At 45.7% G+C, this 16,799-nt stretch overlaps 1 protein-coding gene across 4 annotated transcripts in view; it reads right to left on the reverse strand.

Annotated features, from left to right (window-relative positions):
* LOC112240515 (ERC protein 2) overlaps window positions 1–16,799 on the reverse strand; it is a 422,535-nt gene that overhangs the window by 217,330 nt on the left and 188,406 nt on the right. For all 4 annotated transcript variants that reach the window (XM_042304111.1, XM_042304109.1, XM_042304108.1 and 1 more), the window contains one exon: window positions 7,460–7,553. In XM_042304111.1, coding sequence (XP_042160045.1) covers window positions 7,460–7,553 — 94 coding nt within the window. The remainder of the gene's footprint in view (window positions 1–7,459; window positions 7,554–16,799) is intronic.

Raw genomic sequence — 16,799 nt, forward strand, 5'->3', positions numbered from 1 at the left:
AGAGAGAGAGAGAGAGAGAAAGATAATTGGTGTAGTAAGACCAATCATGGCCCAGGTCTCCTGAGGGCAGTCTAATTATGTAATCTAGCTCTCTGCTTGAGATGGAGGGAATATAATCACTAAAATAAACGAGTGGAGAGTGAGAAAATGCACATTTCCACCGTGGCGTTCACAGCTCAGCACCTCAGATCCCCAGCCTTCACTCAAACACAGACCTTTCACATACATACTGGTCTAGACAGAGACGCGCCCTCTCACTCTCTCTATTTAAATAATAACTCATATGTCTGCTTCTAATCTTAGTCTCTTTCGCCGTCCCTCTCAGTATCCATCTTTCTCCCTCTCTACCTCTCAGTATCTATATTTCTCCTTCTCTACCTCTCAGTATCCATCTTTCTCCTTCTCTACCTCTATGTATGCATCTTTCTCCTTCTCTACCTCTATGTATCCATCTATCTCCCTCCCTACCTCTATGTATCCATCTTTCTCCCTCTCTATATCCATCTATCTCCCACTCTGTATCCATCTATCTCCCTCTCTACCTCTCTGTATCCATCGTTCTCCTTCTTTACCTCTCTGTATCCATCTATCTCCCTCTCTACCTCTCTGTATCCATCGTTCTCCTTCTCTACCTCTCTGTATCTACCTCTCTACCTCTCTGTATCCATCTTTCTCCTTCTCTACCTCTCTGTATCCATCTTTCTATTTCTCTACCTCTCTGTATCCATCTTCCTCCTTCTCTACCCCTCTGTATCCATCTTCCTCCTTCTCTACCCCTCTGTATCCATCTTTCTCCTTCCCTACCTCTCTGTATCCATATATCTCCCTCTCTAACTCTCTGTATCCATCGTTCTCCTTCTCTACCTGTCTGTATCCATCTTTCTCCTTCTCTACCTCTCTGTATCTACCTCTCTACCTCTCTGTATCATCTTTCTCCTTCTCTACTGCTCTGTATTCATCTTTCTCCTTCTCTACCTCTCTGTATCCATCTTTATCTCTCTCTACCTCTATGTATACATATGTCTCCTTCTCTACCACTCTGTATCCATCTTTCTCCTTCTCTACCTCTCTGTATCCATCTTTCACCCTCTCTACCTCTATGTATCCATCTTTCTCCTGATCTACCTCCCTGTATCTACCACTCTACCTCTATGTACCCATCTTTCTCCTTCTCTACCTCTCTGTATCTACCTCTCTACCTCTATGTATCCATCTTTCTCCTTCTCTACCTCTATGTATCCATCTTTCTCCTTCTCTACCTCTATGTATCCATCTTTCACCCTCTCTAGCTCTATGAATACATCTTTCTCCCTCTCTCCCTCTCTGTATCTACCTCTCTACCTCTCTGTATTCATATTTCACCCTCTCTACCTCTCTGTGTCCATCTTTCACCCTATCTACCTCTCAGTATCCATCTTTCTCTCTCTCTACCTCTATGTATCCATCTTTCTCTCTCTCTACCTCTATGGATACATCTGTCTCCTTCTCTACCACTCTGTATCCATCTTTCTCCTTCTCTACCTCTCTGTGTCCATCTTTCACCCTCTCTACCTCTCTGTATCCATCTTTCACCCTATCTACCTATCTGTATCCACATTTCTCCCTCTCTACCTCTATGTATCCATCTTTCTCCTTCTCTACCTCTCTGTATCCATCTCTACCTCTCTGTATCCATCTTTCTCCTTCTCTACCTCTGTATCCATCTTTCTCCTCTACTTCTGTATCCATCTGTCTCCTTCTCTATCGCTGTATCCATCGTTCTCCTTCTCTACCTCTGTATCCATCTTTCTCCTTCTCTACCTCTGTATCCATCTTTCTCCTTCTCTGTATCCATCTTTCTCCTTCTCTACCTCTGTATCCATCTTTCTACCTCTCTGTATCCATCTTTCTCCTTCTGTACCTCTGTATCCATCTCTCTCCCTCTCTGTATCCACCTTTCTCCTTCTCTCTCTGTATCCATCTTTCTCCTTCTCTACCTCTCTGTATCTACCACTCTACCTCTCTGTGTCCATCTTTCTCCTTCTCTACCTCGCTGTATCCATATTTCTCCCTCTCTACCTCTCTGTATACATCTTTCTCCCTCTCTACCTCTCTGTATCCATCTCTCTACCTCTCTGTGTCCATCTTTCACCCTCTCTACCTCTATGTATCAATCTTTCTCTCTCTACCTCTATGTATCAATCTTTCTCTCTCTACCTCTATGTCTACATCTTTCTCCTTCTCTACCTCTCTGTATCCATCTTTCTCCTTCTCTACCTCTCTGTATCCATATTTCTCACTCTATACCTCTCTGTATCCATCTTTCTCATTTTCTACCTCTCTGTATCCATCTTTCTCCTTCTCTACCTCTATGTTTCCATCTTTCACCCTCTCTACCTCTATGTACCCATCTTTCTCCTTCTCTACCTCTCTGTATCCATCTTTCTCCCTCTCTGTCTCTATGCATCCATCTTTCTCCTTCTCTACCTCTCTGTATCCATCTTTCTCCCTCTCTACCTCTATGTACCCATCTTTCTCCTTCTCTACCTCTCTGTACCTACCTCTCTACCTCTCTGTATCCATCTTTCTCTCTCTCTACCTCTCTGTATCCATCTCTCTACCTCTATGTATCCATCTTTCTCCTTCTCTACCTCTCTGTATCTACCTCTCTACCTCTCTGTGTCCATCTTTCACTTGCTCTACCTCGCTGTATCCATCCTTCTCCCTCTCTACCTCTCTGTATCCATCTTTCTCCCTCTCTACCTCTCTGTATCCATCTTTCTACCTCTCTGTGTCCATCTTTCACCCTCTCTACCTCTATGTATCAATCTTTCTCTCTCTACCTCTATGTATACATCTGCCTCCTTCTCTACCTCTCTGTACCTACCTCTCTACCTCTCTGTATCCATCTTTCTCCTTCTCTACCTCTCTGTATCTACCTCTCTAGCTCTATGTATCCATCTTTCTCCTTCTCTGTATCCATCTTTCTCCTTCTCTACCTCTCTGTGTCCATCTTTCTCCTTCTCTACCTCTATGTATCCATCTTTCTCCCTCTCTGTATCCATCATTCTCCTTCTCTACCTCTCTGTGTCCATCTTTCTCCTTCTCTACCTCTATGTATCCATCTTTATACCCCTCTGTATCCATCTTTCTCCTTCTCTACCTCTCAGTATCCATATTTCTCCCTCTCTACCTCTCTGTATCTACCTCTCTAGCTCTATGTATCCATCTTTCTCCTTCTCTACCTCTCTGTATCATCTTTCTCCCTCTCTACCTCTCTGTATCCATCTTTCTCCTTCTCTACCTCTCTATATCCATATTTCTCTCTCTCTACCTCTCTGTATCCATCTTTCTCCCGCTCTACCTTTGTATCCATCTTTCTCCTTGTCTACCTCTCTGTGTCCATATTTCTCATTCTCTACCTCTCTGTATCCATCTTTCTCCCTCTCTACCTCTCTGTAACCATCTTTCTCCTTCTCTACCTCTCTGTATCCATCTTTCTCATTCTCTATCTCTCTGTATCCATCTTACTCCCTCTCTACCTCTGTATCCATCTTTCTAACCCTCTGTATCCATCTTTCTCCTTCTCTACCTCTGTATCCATCTTTCTAGCTCTATGTATCCATATATCTCCTTCTCTTCCTCTCTGTATCCATCTTTCTCCCTCTCTACCTCTCTGTATCCATCTTTCTCCCTCTCTACGTCTGTATCCATCTTTCTAACCCTCTGTATCCATCTTTCTCCTTCTCTACCTCTGTATCCATCTTTCTAGCTCTATGTATCCATATATCTCCTTCTCTACCTCTATGTATCCATCTTTCTCCCTCTCTACATCTCTGTATCTATCTCTCTACCTCTCCATATCTATCTCTCTACCTCTCCATATCTATCTCTCTACCTCTCTGTGTCCATATCTCTACCTCTCTGTGTCTATCTCTCTACCTCTCTGTATCTATCTCTCTACATCTCCAGCACAGTAGACGATGAATGACATTAAAGTGACTTCAACTAGTCATCAAGCCCTTGACGAGCTGAATCGGATGTGTTGGTGCTATGCTGGAATACATTTTAAAAAGCACCCCTTACCTCTCCAGGATCGTGTCAGTGACCACGTTTCTTTTGTTCTAGTCTTGATGAAGAATAAAGTAGAAATGGTTATGGAGTGTGATTGTTGTGGGTAAGGGCGGGGAGATCAGAGTTGAGTGAATGCATTATGAGGGTTGTGGGAGATGTGCAGCACGGTGAGATGGAGACGATCACAGAGCGATGCTATCGCTCCCCCATATAAACTCAGCTGGGTACCTTTCAGCGGCTGGATAAACCACAAAGGAAGTGTTTGTTTGTGTTTACCCTCAGAGCGTGCTGTGTTCCTGATGGGACCAGAGATTGAGAGAGTGAGTGAGAGAGCGAGCGAGGAATAGGGGGCCTTTAAAGCCTGGTGGCTCCAACACAATCCCAGCGTGCAGTGAGACAGTAAGACATGAGGGCTACTGAGAAACACCACTATACATGAGTTACCATACAAGTGCAGCTTGTTATGTTTTGGCATCATGCGTAACAAGCAAAGCAACTATAAAAACCCTGGTACTCTTTTTTCATTTCGGTGAAAAAAATGTACAGCTTGTATTCTGTAAGAGGTGCCGTTACTCAGGTGGTAGAACATTAGTATTGGTCAGCACCGGGCAACCTCAACAACTGTCACATGAGTTTTCTAAACTACAACGAGGAAGTCTTTCATCTGTCTACACTCCTTCCATCTATACCGTGTCAACGTTCCCTCCCTCAGACTGGGACTCCTCTCCCAGGTGAGAGCAACATTTGTGTACATTAAAGAACAGAGGAAGTGTTTCGGGGGGGAAATAACCTATGTGTGGATGCCAGACATCCAAAATCTCTATAGAGAGGGGGAGAGAGAGGGGAGAGAGAGAGAGGGAGAGGGGGAGAGAGGGGGAGAGAGAAAGAGAGACAGAGGGAGAGAGAGAGAGAAGAGGAGAGAGAGAGGGAGAGAGAGAGAGAGAGAGAGAGGGGGAGAGAAAGCGAGATAGAGAGAGAGAGAGGGATAGAGAAAGGGGGAGAGAGGGGGAGAGAAAGAGAGACAGAGCGAGAGAGAGAGAGAGGGAGAGAGAGGGAGAGAGAGAGAGAGAGAGGAATAGAGAAAGGGGGAGAGAGAGAGATGGAGAGAGATAGAGGGGGAGAGAGAGAGGGGGAGAGAGAGAGAAGAGAGAGAGAGGGATAGAGAAAGGGGGAGAGAGAGATGGAGAGAGATAGAGGGGGAGAGAGAGAGAGGGAGAGAGAGAGGGAGAGAGAGAGGGGGAGAGAAAGCGAGATAGAGAGAGAGAGAGGGATAGAGAAAGGGGGAGAGAGGGGGAGAGAAAGAGAGACAGAGCGAGAGAGAGAGAGGAGAGAGAGAGGGGAGAGAGAGAGAGAGAGAGGAATAGAGAAAGGGGGAGAGAGAGATGGAGAGAGATAGAGGGGGAGAGTGAGAGAGGGGGGAGAGAGAGAGAAGAGAGAGAGAGGGATAGAGAAAGGGGGGAGAGAGAGATGGAGAGAGATAGAGGGGGAGAGAGAGAGAGGGAGAGAGAGACGAGAGAGAGAGCGAGAGAGAGAGAGAGAGAGAGGGATAGAGAAAGGGGGAGAGAGATGGAGTTCTGCAAAAATATCCTCCGTGTACAACGTAGAACACCAAATAATGCATGCAGAGCAGAATTAGGCCGATACCCACTAATTATCAAAATCCAGAAAAGAGCTGTTAAATTCTACAACCACCTAAAAGGAAGCGATTCACAAACCTTCCACAACAAAGCCATCACCTACAGAGAGATGAACCTGGAGAAGAGTCCCCTAAGCAAGCTGGTCCTGGGGCTCTGTTCACAAACACAAACACACCCTACAGAGCCCCAGGACAGCAGCACAATTAGACCCAACCAAATCATGAGAAAACAAAAAGATAACTACTTAACACATTGGAAAGAATTAACAAAAAAACAGAGCAAACTAGAATGCTATTTGGCCCTACACAGAGAGTACACAGCGGCAGAATACCTGACCACTGTGACTGACCCAAAATTAAGGAAAGCCTTGACTATGTACAGACTCAGTGAGCATAGCCTTGCTATTGAGAAAGGCCGCCGTAGGCAGACATGGCTCTCAAGAGAAGACAGGCTATGTGCTCACTGCCCACAAAATGAGGTGGAAACTGAGCTGCACTTCCTAACCTCCTGCCCAATGTATGACCATATTAGAGAGGCATATTTCCCTCAGATTACATAGATCCACAAAGAATTCGAAAACAAATCCAATTTTGAAAAATTCCACAGTGTGCCATCACAGCAGCAATATTTGTGACCTGTTGCCACGAGAAAAGGGCAACCAGTGAAGAACAAACACCATTGTAAATACACCCATATTTATGCTTATTTATTTTATCTTGTGTCCTTTAACCATTTGTACATTGTTAAAACACTGTATATATATATAATATGACATTTGTAATGTCTTTACTGTCTTGAAACTTCTGTATGTGTAATGTTTACTGTTAATTTTTGTTGTTTTTCACTTTATATATTCACTTTGTATGTTGTCTACCTCACTTGCTTTGGCAATGTTAACACATGTTTCCCATGCCAATAAAGCCCTTGAATTGAATTGAATTGAATTGGAGAGAGAGAGAGAGAGAGAGAGAGAGAGAGAGAGAAGAGGAGAGAGAGAAAGGGGGAGAGAGACAGAAGACAGGGAAAGGGGGGAGAGAGAAAGACAGAGAGAGGGGAGAGGGAGAGAGAGGGGAGAGAGAGGAGAGAGAGAAAGAGAGACAGAGAAAGAGAGAGAGAGAGAGAGGGAGAGAGAGAGAAAGGGGGAGACAGAGACAGAGAGAGAGAGAGAGAGAGAGGGGGAGAGGGCGAGAGAGAGGGGGAGAGAGAAAGAGAGACAGAGAGAGAGAGAGAAAGAGGGAGAGATGGAGAGAGATAGAGGGGAGAGAAAGAGGGGTGGGGGGAGAGAGAGAGAGACCCTGGGAAAGAGGGAGGTGGAAAGGGAGGGGGAGAGAGTGAGAGAGATAGAGTCGGGGAGAGAGAAAGAGACAGAGAGAGGGGAGGGAGAGAGAGAGAGGGTGGGAGAGAGACAGAGAGGAGAGCGAGAGAGAGAGAGGGGGAGGGAGAGAGGGAGAAGAGAGAGAGGGGGTGAGATGAGATAGAGGGTGGGGGAGAGGGGGGAGAGAGGGGGAGAGAGAGACAGATATAGAGAGAGGGGAGAGAGAGAGGGGGAGAGAGAAAGAGCGGGTGAGATAGAGGGTGGTCGGAGAGAGAGGGTGTAGAGAGAAAAAGGGGGATAGAGAGGGGAAGAGAGAGAGAGGGGAGAGGAGGAGAGATAGGGTACTGTACTTTATCCAGTGCCTGGGAATAGTGGCATGGAGCATCAGGAGTCGGAGCATATTAACCCCTCAGTACAGCCCTACACACACTCCCACACACACACATAGACACACCTGTGAGATGGAGTGTGGATGTCCGTCAGTCTGTCCATCTGGCCTCCTCTCCCCTGAAACCATCTGTTTAAGGATGTTTGGACACTTCACTTGCCTTCAAAGAGAGAGAGAATAAGATTCTAAGAAAGTGCATGCTAAGACAAACTGTAAACTGATCCACAAAAACATTACATAATGTATGTTGTGTTGCGTCATGGAGAGTCTAGTGAAACATGGGGCTCCCAGGTGGAGAGTCTAGTAAAACATGGGGCTCCCAGGTGGAGAGTCTAGTAAAACATGGGGCTCCCAGGTGGAGAGTCTAGTAAAACATGGGGCTCCCAGGTGGAGAGTCTAGTGAAACATGGGGCTCCCAGGTGGAGAGTCTAGTGAAACATGGGGCTCCCAGGTGGAGAGTCTAGTGAAACATGGGGCTCCCAGGTGGAGAGTCTAGTAAAACATGGGGCTCCCAGGTGGAGAGTCTAGTAAAACATGGGGCTCCCAGGTGGAGAGTCTAGTGAAACATGGGGCTCCCAGGTGGAGAGTCTAGTGAAACATGGGGCTCCCAGGTGGAGAGTCTAGTAAAACATGGGGCTCCCAGGTGGAGAGTCTAGTGAAACATGGGGCTCCCAGGTGGAGAGTCTAGTAAAACATGGGGCTCCCAGGTGGAGAGTCTAGTAAAACATGGGGCTCCTAGGTGGAGAGTCTAGTGAAACATGGGGCTCCCAGGTGGAGTGTCTATTGAAACATGGGGCTCCCAGGTGGAGAGTCTATTGAAACATGGGGCTCCCAGGTGGAGAGTCTAGTGAAACATGGGGCTCCCAGGTGGAGAGTCTAGTGAAACATGGGGCTCCCAGGTGGAGAGTCTATTGAAACATGGGGCTCCCAGGTGGAGAGTCTAGTGAAACATGGGGCTCCCAGGCAGGTGGAGAGTCTAGTAAAACATGGGGCTCCCAGGTGGAGAGTCTATTGAAACATGGGGCTCCCAGGTGGAGAGTCTAGTGAAACATGGGGCTCCCAGGTGGAGAGTCTAGTAAAACATGGGGCTCCCAGGTGGAGAGTCTATTGAAACATGGGGCTCCCAGGTGGAGAGTCTAGTAAAACATGGGGCTCCCAGGTGGAGAGTCTAGTAAAACATGGGGCTCCCAGGTGGAGAGTCTAGTAAAACATGGGGCTCCCAGGTGGAGAGTCTAGTAAAACATGGGGCTCCCAGGTGGAGAGTCTATTGAAACATGGGGCTCCCAGGTGGAGGGTATAGTGAAACATGGGGCTCCTAGGTGGAGAGTCTAGTAAAACATGGGGCTCCCAGGTGGAGAGTCTATTGAAACATGGGGCTCCCAGGTGGAGAGTCTAGTAAAACATGGGGCTCCCAGGTGGAGAGTCTAGTAAAACATGGGGCTCCCAGGTGGAGAGTCTAGTAAAACATGGGGCTCCCAGGTGGAGAGTCTATTGAAACATGGGGCTCCCAGGTGGAGAGTCTATTGAAACATGGGGCTCCCAGGTGGAGAGTCTAGTAAAACATGGGGCTCCCAGGTGGAGAGTCTATTGAAACATGGGGCTCCCAGGTGGAGAGTCTATTGAAACATGGGGCTCCCAGGTGGAGAGTCTATTGAAACATGGGGCTCCCAGGTGGAGAGTCTAGTAAAACATGGAGCTCCCAGGTGGAGAGTCTAGTAAAACATGGGGCTCCTAGGTGGAGAGTCTAGTAAAACATGGAGCTCCCAGGTGGTCTAAGGCACTGCATCTCAGTGCTAGAGGCGTCACTACAGACACCCTGGTTCGAATCCAGGCTGTATCACAACTAGCCATGATTGGGACTCCCATAGGGCGGCGCACAATTGGCCCAGTCGTCCGGGTTTGGCCGGTGTAGGCCGTCATTGTAAATAAGAATCTGTTCTTAACTGACTTGCCTAGTTATGGAGACGAAAGAGACAAGATGAGACTTGACAGGTGGCAAAGAGACACTACGTGTGTAAATCTCTCAGCATGCAAACACACACACACACACACACAAACAAACACTCACACTGTGCTGGTGTGTAAATCTGTCATCAGAAGTGTGTAGTGTAAAGGAGCTGATTACAGAGCTAACCCATGAATTACCTGGGTTGGTTTCTGTGTGTTTATACTCTATAGAGGATACTCCCAATAATATACCCTACAACTGAGATACGCGCGCGCACACACACACACGCACACACACACACACACACACACACACACACACACACACACACAGAGAGAGAGAGAGAGAGAGAGAGAGAACAGTCTATGACTTGGGTGTCTGGAGTCTTTAACAATACTTAAAGACTTCCTCTGACACCGCCCGGTATCCAGGTTGGCAGGGAGCTCAGCCCCAGTGATGTACTGGGCAATAAACACCACCCTCTATAGCGCCTTGCGGTTGGATGCAGAGCAGTTGCCATACCAAGCGGTGATGTAGCGAGTTAAGATGCTCTCATTGGAGTAGCTGTAGAACTTTCTGAGGATCTGAGGGCCCTTCCCGAATCTTTTTGCCTCCTGAGGGGGAAGAGGCCTTCTCGTGCCTTCTTTATGACTGTCTTAGTGTGTTTGGACCATGATAATTTGTGATGTGGACACAGAGGAACTTGAAGCTCTCAACACGCTTCCCTACAGCCCATCAATGTGGATGGGGGCGTGCTCGACTCTCTTTTTTCATGTAGTCCATTGGCTCCTTTGTCTTGCTGACATTGAGGGAGATGTTGTTGTTGAACAGGAAGGGACTAAGCACGCACCCCTGAGGGGCTCCCGTGTTGTTTCTACCCTCACCACCTGGGGGTGGCCCTTTAGGAAGCCCAGGAACTAGTTGCAGTGGAAGGTGTTCAAGTCCCAGGGTCCTGAGCTTAGTGATGAGCACTATGACGAGCACTATGACTCAGTGTTCAACACCAATGAACAGCATTCTCACGTAGGTGTTCCGCTTGTTCAGCTGGGAGAGGGCAGTGTGGAGTACAATAGAGATTTCATCATCTGTGGGTCTGTTGGGGCGTTATGCGAATTGGAGTGGGTCCAAGGTGTCTGGGATGATGGTGTTAATGTGACCCATGGCCAGCCTTTCAAAGCATTTCATGGCTACAGATGTAAGTGCTACAGGGTGAATGTCATTTAGACAGGTTCCCTAGGCATTCTTGGGCACAGAGACTATGGTGGTCTGCTTGAAACATGTATTTATTACAGAGTGGATCAGGGAGAGTTTGAAAATGTCAGTGAAGACACTTACCAGCTGGTCAGCGCATGCTCAGAGTACATGTCCTGTTAATCCTTCTGACCACGTGGCCTTGTGGAGCAAGATTACACGGTCGTCCGGAACAGCTGGTGCTCTCATGCATGATTCAGTGTTACTTGCCTCGAAGCGAGCATAGAAGGAATATGTCTTGTATGCTAGGCTTGCGTCACTAGGCAGCTCATGGCTGTGTTTTGTAATTCGTGATGGTTTGCAAGCCCTGCCACATCCATGAGCATCAGCGCTGGCGAAGTAGGTTTCGACCTTAGTCGTTTATTGACCTTTTGACTGTTTGATGGTTCGTTGGAGGACGTAGCGGGATATCATTTAAGTGTCTGGATTAGTGTCCCGCTCCTTGAAAGCGGCAGCTCTAGCCTTTAGCTCAGTGCGGATGTTGCCTGTAATCCATGGCTTCTGGTTGGGATATGTACAAATGGTCACTGTGGGGAGGATGTCGCTGATGCACATATTATTGAACCTGGTGACTGATGTGGTAAACTCCTCAATGATATTGGATGAATCCCAGAACATATTCCAGTCTGTGCTAGCGAAACATTCCTGTAGTTTAGCATCTATGTCATCAGATCACTTCCATTTGAGTTTAGCTTGTAAGCAGGAATCAGGAGGATAGAGTTATGGTCAGATTTACCAAATGGAGGGCGAGGGGGAGCTTTGTATGCGTTTCTGTGTGTGGAGTAAAGATTCCATTATTTTTTTAAATCACCGGCCACTGCCTCTCTTGTCTGCTTATGGCACTATACAACTCATTTGAGATTGGTCTTAGTGCCAGCATTGGTTTTTGGTGGTAAATAGACAGCTTCGAAAAATATAGATACAAATTCTCTAGGAAATAGTATGTTCTGCAGCTTATCAGGAGATATTCTAACTCAGGTGAAACCTAGAGACTTCTTTAACATTAGAGATCACTGACCAGCTGTTCTTTAACCCAGAGCTGCCGTCCGGTCTTGATGATGCATAGAAAAACCAACTAAATGTATATTATCCATGTCCTTGTTCTGTCACGACTCAGAGAAACATAGGATATTACAGTTCTTCAGGTCCCGTTGATAGGATAGTCTCAAAGGGAGCTTGTCCAGTTTATTCTCTAGTGATTGCATTTTTACTAGTAGAACGGAGAGTAGAGACGGTTTGTTAATTCGCCGACATAGAGGAGCCCGCTCGATTGCCTCTCTTGCGCCGTCTCTTTCGAGTCTCAGGGATTACAGTATGGTCCGGAATGAGCAAAACATCCACAGCTGCCAAGTCGTTGAAGTAGTATTCTTCATCCAAATCCAGGTTAGTGATCACTGTTCTGATGTCCAGAAGCTGTTTTCGGTCATAGGAAATATTATTTACAAAAACGTAAGATAAGCATAAAAAACACACAAAAAAGCAGAATTGGTCAACTGCAGTGCCATCTTCCATCTCAAGAGGTAAGTAAAACAATGTAAAACTATAGTAAGCATCTTTTAAGTGCCAAATGATATTAGAGAAAGTCATTACAAACTCTGACCCATCTATGTACATTTTTTATTTTACAATAAGAACAAGTAAATATTTTGTTTTTCATTCTTTTTCATTAGTTTGAAAAAAGAACAAAAAGCATTTAACCGTAACAGTGATTTATTCTTGAATCAGCCATAAATCCCCCTGTCACTTCCTGTTTTGTGCAACAGGGAGGGGCAATTGAATACAAGTTTCACATAAAATGGACTTGCTAAAACATGTTTAGCCTGTCTATCTCTGGGTAACAGGGTTGATGTGTTATTCTAGCCTGTCTATCTCTGGGTAACAGGGTTGATGTGTTATTCTAGCCTGTCTATCTATGGGTAACAGGGTTGATGTGTTATTCTAGCCTGTCTATCTCTGGGTAACAGGGTTGATGTGTTTGTCTAGCCTGTCTATCTCTGGGTAACAGGGTTGATGTGTTTTGTCTAGCCTGTCTATCTCTGGGTAACAGGGTTGGGTAGCCTGATGGGTAACAGGGTTGATGTGTTATTCTAGCCTGTCTATCTCTGGGTAACAGGGTTGATGTGTTATTCTAGCCTGTCTATCTCTGGGTAACAGGGTTGATGTGTTATTCTAGCCTGTCTATCTCTGGGTAACAGGGTTGATGTGTTATTCTAGCCTGTCTATCTCTGGGTAACAGGGTTGATGTGTTATTCTAGCCTGTCTATCTCTGGGTAACAGGGTTGATGTGTTATTCTAGCCTGTCTATCTCTGGGTAACAGGGTTGATGTGTTTGTCTAGCCTGTCTATTTCTGGGTAACAGGGTTGATGTGTTATTCTAGCCTGTCTATCTCTGGGTAACAGGGTTGATGTGTTATTCTAGCCTGTCTATCTCTGGGTAACAGGGTTGATGTGTTATGCTCCACATGCTCCGTTTCCCACAAAGCACTATGATTAGACTATTATATGTTCAATGTTTCTGTTGACATTTTTTTTTTGAAAGGAATATTTACACAATATTAAAAACCGAGAGTTCAGTTCACGGAACGTAAATTAACCACTAATCACATTAAATAAATAATAATATTCAGAAATTACGTTTTCAAGGTAACAGAATAACTAGGGCTTTACAATGATGGTGAAACGTAGAGAAATGTTCAGACGAAGTGGGCTGAGATCATGGTAGAAGTGACACAGGGTTGATGGTGGGACATGTCAAAATGCTGAATATAGCCACTTTAGCAAGGCTTTATTCTGATATATTGAATTCTCCATATGGTCTATATCAAATGACACTTCATTTAAAATGACAATTCTGCCACTTTTAAACCGTATTTTCATTATCTCCATCACAATACCAGTGTCTACATATGTGAAAATGGCACGTTTCTATGATATGCGATTAAAAAGAGAAAAAATGCTTCCATGTGACATCACAGGGTAGGATTAAAATAAAAACAGCGATTTTCAAAACCTGTAATGAGTTTCTAGCCAGAGGGAGGGGGATCTTCTTGCTCCCCACGACACTGCAAATTAAAATGGTTGAACTTTTAATGTCATCCACCACTTTTCATGGGTAGACACCACTTTTCAATTTTCACATAAAGAGACACTGGTATTGTGCTGGAGATAAGGGGAATGAAGTTCAAAAGTGGTCGAGTTGCTTTTAAAATGAAATATTGTTGCACTATTTCTACACAAAATGAACTCTTTTCGTGCAACGACCCATAAGCAAAGAGAGCTGACAGTGACAAATTATCCCATAAGAGAACTCTCAGCTACTGTAAACAGCTTCTCAACCAGCGCCTGCTCTGTGTGTATACATTATTACATATTCAGACTGACTGACCTGTTTACCCTGCTACCAATCCACAAGTTCCTCTACATACGGACAAATATTTGCCACGCTGGCTTGTGAACTACTGTGTGTGTGTGTGTGTGTGTGTGTGTGTGTGTGTGTGTGTGTGTGTGTGTGTGTGTGTGTGTGTGTGTGTGTGTGTGTGTGTGTGTGTGTGTGTGTGTGTGTGTGTAGGTACGTGCGTGCGTGGATGTGTCTCATGTCCTGTCAACGGCGATGTTGGCGGGTAATTTATATTCGGGCCTTCTGAAAATAAACCTAATAAATGGATAAATTAGATCCTAAAAAGCAATGCCGCCTGCTCTCTCTATCACCATAAGTAGTGAGAGTAGTGATGCATTGGTTTTGAGCCCTATGTCAGGGCTAGTCATACTGACAGACATCTCCTGCTCCATTCAACCCTCCTCCCCATCCCCCTCGTCTTCACCCCCCTCTCAGAGATACTGTTGTCATAAGGAGGATTGGAGTAGAAGGGGGGGTGGAAGGGTTGTAGAGGTGAGAGTAGAAGGGGGTTACAAGGGAGTAGAGAAGGAGAGTTGAGGGGGTGTAGAAGGGGGAGTAGAAGGGTGTAGAAGGGAGTAGAAGTGAGTAGAAGGGTGTATAAGGGAGTAGAAGGGTGTATAAGGGAGTAGAAGGGTGGATAAGGGAGTAGAAGGGTGGATAAGGGAGTAAAAGGGTGGATAAGGGAGTAGAAGGGTGTATAAGGGAGTAGAAGGGTGGATAAGGGAGTAGAAGGGTGGATAAGGGAGTAGAGGGTGGATAAGGGAGTAGAAGGGTGGATAAGGGAGTAGAAGGGTGTATAAGGGAGTAGAAGGGTGGATAAGGGAGTAGAATGGTGGATAAGGGAGTAGAAGGGTGTATAAGGGAGTAGAAGGGTGGATAAGGGAGTAGAAGGGTGGATAAGGGAGTAGAAGGGTGGATAAGGGAGTAGAATGGTGGATAAGGGAGTAGAATGGTGGATAAGGGAGTAGAAGGGTGTATAAAGGAGTAGAAGGGTAGATAAGGGAGTCGAATGGTGGATAAGGGAGTAGAAGGGTGGATAAGGGAGTAGAAGGGTGGATAAGGGAGTAGAAGGGTGGATAAGGGAGTCGAAGGGTGTATAAGGGAGTAGAAGGGTGGATAAGGGAGTAGAAGGGTGGATAAGGGAGTAGAAGGGTGTATAAGGGAGTAGAAGGGTGGATAAGGGAGTAGAAGGGTGTATAAGGGAGTAGAAGGGTGTATAAGGGAGTAGAAGGGTGTATAAGGGAGTAGAGGGTAGATAAGGGAGTAGAAGGGTGTATAAGGGAGTAGAGGGTAGATAAGGGAGTAGAAGGGTGTATAAGGGAGTAGAGGGGAATATAAGGGAATAGAAGGGTGGATAAGGGAGTGAGAGGAGACACAGTGGTCATCACCAGATGAGCTCCTGCATGTTTCAGCATGTTCTTCAAAAAATATAGATTTATAGATTTTTGTCAGGGACATATATAGGATGCTACCCTCCACAACATAACCTTAACATAACCACTCCAAATCAAAACCTACAACCTGATTTTGAACAGAATTATGGAATCACCTGGAAGGTTTACAACTGCCAAAGATTATTATTCCAACGCTACACAGCAAACGCTCTGGAAAACAACAGAAACCTGGAAACACCATCCAACTTGGAACTGAGAGAGAAATGTTTAGTCTGAAGCTATATTTTATTTCCAAAAGCCAAGAAGAAAAATACATTACATTATTTTATAAGGACCTCTCACGTGTCAAGTGAGAGGTGTCAAAGCCCTTTCCAAACAATGGCAGGAGAGTCGAACAGTCTACTCCAACCAAATGGAGAGGCCTTAGAAGCTGCCTCCCGCTGTTCAGAGGTCATTCAAATGCAGTACCCTGTGTATGTAAAGAATGATAAGGCAAGAAAAGATTACAAAATGAAGCTCCTTATGGAAAATCAAGAGACACTTTTTGCTGACTATTATAAAAATAGGAACATCTTCCACACAGACCATCCCCTGGAATGGTACTGTGCTATATTAGCACACTACCCCGCTGTTAAGAGGGGAGGTGTTACCGAGGGGTGGAAACTCAGGATACTAGACGACAAGGACTCTGAGTCAGCTAATATAAATCTCTATAAGTCTGGAACAGTAATGGTACAGGGCAACACCAAACAGTTTCAGCTGGACTTTCAACTAATCAAGGAATTAGCCCAGCAGGAGAAGCTCTCCCTTGAGAAAGATACCCCCACCCAGAGCGGGTCAGACCAGACCTCTTCATTATATAACCCCACAGATGATCAACCCCAAGTGGAAAGTAAACCTCCCAGCACAGAGTACTACCCCCTCATTGAAATGAAGGATACATTCACCCAGCTGGAGGTAAGGCAGGTGGAACTGGAACAGCAGGTGATTACACTCCAGTCAGCACAGACCCAGACAACAGTCCAGCACAACAACACCCCCTTAACTAGACCTAGAGAGCTGGAGGTGGAGAGAGATATATCTGCACTCTGGACTGTGGTGAGATAACTTCAACAATATAAAAAACAAGAGCAGGAGAAGAAACAGAGCACTAGAGGAGAGGATCAGACTGCTGGAGGAGAGGTTGAGGGGGATGGCGTATGACAGAGAACAAACCACTAGGGAGGTGGCCACCCCCACAAAGAAGCCAGCAGAACAGCCAACTCAGCTCCAAACAAAAGTCTTGACCTCACAGCAGAACAGTCCACACCAGACCCTGACCATAGCGTCGACATCACAGCAGAACAGACAAGTGAAGAACCCACTCTGATAGCCCTCCTGACAACCCCTCCATACACACCGAGGAAACATATACAA

Source organism: Oncorhynchus tshawytscha, linkage group LG22 (genome assembly GCF_018296145.1).
Source record: "Oncorhynchus tshawytscha isolate Ot180627B linkage group LG22, Otsh_v2.0, whole genome shotgun sequence".
Classification (NCBI taxonomy): Eukaryota; Metazoa; Chordata; class Actinopteri; order Salmoniformes; family Salmonidae; genus Oncorhynchus; species Oncorhynchus tshawytscha.